The 5668-nt window shown below is 45.4% G+C and overlaps 1 protein-coding gene across 1 annotated transcript in view; it reads right to left on the bottom strand.

Moving 5' to 3' along the window:
• Window positions 1–779: 779 nt before the first annotated feature.
• Ttc5 (tetratricopeptide repeat domain 5) overlaps window positions 780–5668 on the bottom strand; it is a 13172-nt gene continuing 8283 nt past the window's right edge. The window contains exons 7-8 of the mRNA XM_026777937.1: window positions 2859–3003; window positions 780–1209 (exon numbers count right to left, since the gene is read on the bottom strand). Coding sequence (XP_026633738.1) covers window positions 1090–1209; window positions 2859–3003 — 265 coding nt within the window. The 3' untranslated portion in view covers window positions 780–1089. The remainder of the gene's footprint in view (window positions 1210–2858; window positions 3004–5668) is intronic.

Raw genomic sequence — 5668 nt, 5'->3', positions numbered from 1 at the left:
AAGCAGGCCTCCTTACAAGGAAGAGAGGAAGGGAGGGAAGGAAGGACGAAAGAACATACAAACAAACAAATGAAAACACAGCAATGCTAAGAGAGCTTGCTCTCAAGCATGAGAACCCGTGATCAAATCCCCACCATCCATGTAACAGCCTGGCACAGATGCATGTGCCTGGAACTCCAGCACTGAACGGTAGACACGGGTAGATCTGAATAGTCTGATGGCCCAGGTAGCCAAAACAGCAAGCTTTGGGTTCAGCGAGAGACACTACCTCAAGGCAATAAAGCAGGGGAGGATGTCCACACCCTTCTCTGGCTTCTTCCTCTTCACTCACGCATACATCATGCGTCACACATACAGCTGGCATGTCCAGCTGCACGTATGTCAAACAGCACACACACAAAGTAAGAAATAAACATTTTAAGCCTGGGTAGTTGGTTCAGCAGTTAAGATTCACATAAAGGATCTGAGTTCAGTCCCCAGCTCTCAATGGCCTGTAATTCCAGATAAACTATTCTGTATTAACACCCAAAAACAGCAGTGTTACTCCAACAGACTTTTGAGATCTTAAAACCAAGAACCCTTAGAACCCTTATAAAAGGAGAAAATAAGGAGACAAAACAATAATGTAAATTTTTTTCCCAAACAATTTTAATTTTGTTCCAGCCCTAAGGAAGAGAAAGAACTTTTTGAGACAGGGTCTCACTAATGTAGTCCTAGCTAGCCTGGAACTCCCTATGCAGGATCAGGCTGGCCTTGAACTCACAGAGATCTACCTTCCCTCTGCCTCCCACCACACCCATCAGAACTTAAATCTAAAAATTAAAAAAAAAAAAAAGCTCGAAAATGAAGCCATAAAAAAGTTAAGTCCCTTGGCAATAAATAGTAAAGATATATACATACATATGAGACTCAGAAAGGAGGGAAGAACAGGGATCTTGGGAACTGTCAAAACATCTCAGGACTTGGGGAAAAGTCTCCCCCTTCCTGTAGTCAGCACAGCTGAAGAGGCAGGGGAATAAACATGGTGGTAATGGCTCTGCAGAGGGAGAAGAAAGAGAAGTCTCCGTTCACAACACCCCCTCCACCAGGTCATTCACACTGTGGCCTCGAAGCCACGGTGGCGGTGGCTTGGCTGCTGGAGTTCTGTGGCTTTCCATTCACCACTAGCAGGAGGGGCGTTTCCACGCGAACACTGGAGAAGGAGTAGTTCTAGAAAAGACAGACCAGGTCAGCAAAGCAGCCTAAGCCGTCTACCCCGCCCCCAGCACGTGTGCCCCTTATCTCTGTCTTACACTGGAGAAAACTGAATCAGCAAAGGAGACAGCCTGAGACCGACAGAGCATCAATAATGTGATTAAAAGAATATGACAAAAAGAGTAAACTGTTTGCACCGCCTGAGAAAAGGGAACCATCAGCTCTCTGAGAATCTGCCCTTCTCTTTCTAGACAGAGATAGTAGCCAGCCAGAACCACGGGAATTTGCTAGTCTGTAAAGCCCCAAATTAACCTGCCAAATACAAATTAAGAATACTTCTTTTATGTTAATGAGGAACGAACAATGTAAAGGAATTTTGTTTTTCGAGACAGGGTTTCTCCGTAGCTTTGGAGCCTGTCCTGGAACTTGCTCTGTAGACCAGGCTGGCCTTGAATTCACAGAGATCCGCCTGCCTCTGCCCACCTAGTGCTGAGATTAAAGGTGTATGCCACCACCGCCCAGCTATGTAAAAGAATTTAAGCCTTGTCCTAATAAAAGGAAAGGTACCAGCTCAGAAGGGTGCTGAGCTGTGTGGCCTACTGGAGACGCCTCCTCAGGAAAGGCTTGATTGACATTGTGGAACAGGCTCTTTTAAGAAACAGTAAAATTCTCACAAGTATTATTTTTTTTACAAAGTCCCAACAAGAATATGGGCAAATATAGGGGGTATTAAAAGCAATTCATATGCAAACATAAATCCATAAACTTATAGTAAAATGCATGTAAAAATCAAATGAATACATTTTTGGTGCTATTATCTTCCAACCAGTTTGTCACTAACCGTGTTTCAGTGTTCAGAAGAAAATTACAGGGCTGGAGATGTGCAGCAGTTAAAGCTTGCACTGCTCTTCCAGAGGAACCAACATCAGGCAGCTCACAGCTGTCCTGTTCCAGGGCCTCCAAGGGTATCAAGCACATGTATGACGCAATACATACATGCAGGCAAACCATCCATCCACATTAATATATATATACAGTAATATATATACATTAATATATATATACAGTAATATAATATTAGCCAGGCATGGTGGCGCACACAGAGGCAGAACCTCTGTGAGTTCAGCTTAGTCTATACAGTGAGTTCTAGGAAGCCAGGGCTATGTAGAGAGATCCTGTCTCAAAAAAAAACTGAGATGTGTTCACTAGTTATCACTAGAATACCCAGGAGATATTTCAGCCCATTCTTTAATTCCTTTTTGTATATGAGTAGTTTCCTTTACAGTAAATACAGATATATATGTGTGGGATCTATTTGCATATTTATATATGTAAATAGATGTACATGTTTATATATACATATTTACGTATAAGTACAAATACATATTACACATGCAAGGATACATGTGCGTAAATAATACACGTGAAAGCACACATATGTGTAAATAATATATACGTATATACATGTAAAGCATATAACGTATACATGTAAATAACATACATATCACTCATGTGTAGATAATATATACACACTATACACATGCATTACTTTTACTTCTAATGGTTTTTTGGGGGGGAGGGGGGTTTAGAGTCAGGGCTTCTACTTCTGTTTTAAAGAGAGTTCCAGGGCCTGTGAGTTACACAGACTCCTGGACATCACTCACCTTTCCCTTGTGCTGAATTTGGTGATGCCGCAGGTTGGGCTCTGGAATGGCGACGGAGTCCCCAATGAGCACGCCCCAGCTCTGCACCACATTATACACCATCACCGCATAGCAAGGCCCGTCTGAGTCCACCAGGCCAAATGTGCTTCCAGGTTGATGTGGGGTAGAGAGGGAGAGAAAAACATTAAAGGTTTGTGGGCAGGAAAAAATAGAAACAGTGGTTTTAAAATAGAGCAAAATAACGAATCCGTTCATGGTCACTTACTTAGAAATCTACCAGTCCTATTATCCACTACATACATTTGAATCCTCATTTATCTTAGGTAAACAATAACAAGGCTCAATAATCACGTCACTCTACTGAGAACTCAGGACGCGTATGCACTGAGGTCATTCAATAAACGCTAATAATGAACGGGACCATTCTTCCTGGTCTATCAATTTAACTAACTTCTACTTAACCAAACCCTCTGTAGTCACTATCAATGTAGGTTGATTCCACAAACTTTGATTAACTACTACATATCAAGCACTGTTAGCAGTAAGATCCTAATCCAGCCATAAATGACCCATAAGTAATCTAACAGGAGTCAGATAAACACCACCGCTTGTATTGGTTAGTAGCTGGGTGGGAGGAAGCTTGATGCTCAACTGCTGGGACACCCCTACAATTCCGAAATGCAGAAAGCTCAGCTAAGAAAGGCCAGCTTGAAATATATAGAATTTACAACCAACCTGGACTATGTAGTAAAACCACATTCCAAAAGGCAAAAGGGAAAATAAGAAAATATGGGGAGAAAAACGGAAAACCAGCTGGTTAAAACAGGAAAGCTAAACTCAGTGTGGTAGCACAAGTGATTGGTGAGTAGGAGGCAGGATCCTGAAGGTCAGTTAGACTCTGTCTAAAAAGACTGGGTGGTTCGGTGATTCAGCATGAGGACTAGAATTCAGAGCCTCAGAATCACACATTCGTGAGGTCTACACTGCCCCCCTGTAACTCCAGCCAAGGAACAAGCTGATCAAACATCTAGACTAGCTACAACAGTCAGCTCAGGGTTCAACCGAGAAACCTGTCCCAGTGAAGAAGGTGGCGGGCAACTGAGGAAGACATTTAACACCAACCTCAACACCGTACACACACATGCATGCGCACACAGGCACACGCGTGCGCACACACACACACACCCCACATATATATAAAGAAATTTACACACAAAGAGACATACGCACAACAAGGCAGGGAAACTGGGAAGACAGCCCAGCTGACACAGAGCTGACCACACGAGCATAAAGACCTGAATTCAGGCCCTTAACTATTTATGTAAAAAGGCTGTGGTCCTACGGCTGGGGAGTGGAAGAGAGGAGGGTCCCAGGGCCTTGCTGGCCTGCTGGTCTTGTTCTGCACATGAACAGCAGATTCAGTGAGAGAGCCTGTCTAAGAATGCCAGGGCTGGGAGCATGCACCTTTGATCTTGGGACTCAGGAGACAGATACAGGAGGATCCCTGTGAGTTCCGGGCTTGCCAAAGACACATGGTAAGAGCCTGTCTTTAAAAATGAAGAAAGGAAGGGAGAGGAGGGGAGGGGAGGGGAAGGGGGAGAGGAGGGGGGAGCTGGAGAGATACCTCAGCCATTAAGAACACTTGTTTTTGCAGATGACCTGGGTTCAGTTCCCAGCACCCACAAGGTAGCTCACAGCAATCAGAAACTCTAACTCCAGATCTGATGCCCTCTTCTGAGAGCACTGAGCACACAGATGCCGGAACGTCGGCAGGATGGCTCTGCAGAACACGTGCAGGACAGAGAACTGGCGTGCTCCTCCCAATTGCTGCATCCCTCCTAGCTGAAACACATCCTCCAAGAGGGAAGGGAAGGCTCCCCAGCCTCAAAGTGTCACATGTGCAGGAGACTATGAAAGACAGAAGCGTCTGAGGGCCACTGCCGTTACTGTAGAAGGAGTGAACAGTGCGGGGTGGACCAAGCACACTCAGAACGGGCGTTTCCTCTGAATGCTGCTGCTGCACAGAGAGCGCCGCCCACGTCGGGGTGGTCACGTCTGCTCCTGTAAGCAATCCCTCACCCATGCTCCTGTTTCTGAGTGCAACAGAACAGAAACTCATTGGTTCATGAAACTGGACATTGGAGTGATCGCTATTTTGGTCTGTCCTGTGCTCCCTTTCTGATGTAAATAGACATAAATGTTGTGTCTTGCTAGAAAAAAAAATCTGTCCCACAAGTACCAACTCCAAAGTCGTCCTCCGACCCTCACATGCCATGGCACATATGCACGCATGATCACATGTACACACATAACAATAAGTTATAAAACAGGGCAAATTTAAAAGAAAAACGAGGCCCAGCATGCTGGTGCACATGCCACACTTAGAGGCAGAGGCAGGTGGCCCTCGTGAGGGCTCCGGGACAGCCACGGCTGGCACAAGGAAACCTGCCTCCAAAGGGATGGCGGTAACTGAGGATGCTACAGAGCCACATAGCGGGAGCGTGGGCACAGCAGTAGTCCACTTCATAGATTATAGGCCTGTGGTCCAGCACCTGGGAGGCAAAGACGGGGGTAGGGATAGGGGGTTATCACTTCAGGGCTGAGGCTAGCCCAAATAAGCAAACTACTGCAGTAGAAAAAAGGAACTCAACCGGGGACCAAGAAGTGTGTGAAGAACCAAGCAAGCACAGTACTCACCAAATCCTGAGTTTTCAGGATCTAACATTTTCCTGGGCTGGGAAGATGGTTCAGTGAGTAAAGCACCTGCCACTGTGACTGCCAATCCGAGTTCAACCCCCAGGATGCACACG

Source organism: Microtus ochrogaster, unplaced genomic scaffold (assembly GCF_000317375.1).
Source record: "Microtus ochrogaster isolate Prairie Vole_2 unplaced genomic scaffold, MicOch1.0 UNK91, whole genome shotgun sequence".
NCBI lineage: Eukaryota > Metazoa > Chordata > Mammalia > Rodentia > Cricetidae > Microtus > Microtus ochrogaster.
The sequence above is the reverse complement of the archived record's forward strand: the minus strand, read 5'-3'. Positions and strand labels throughout refer to the sequence as shown.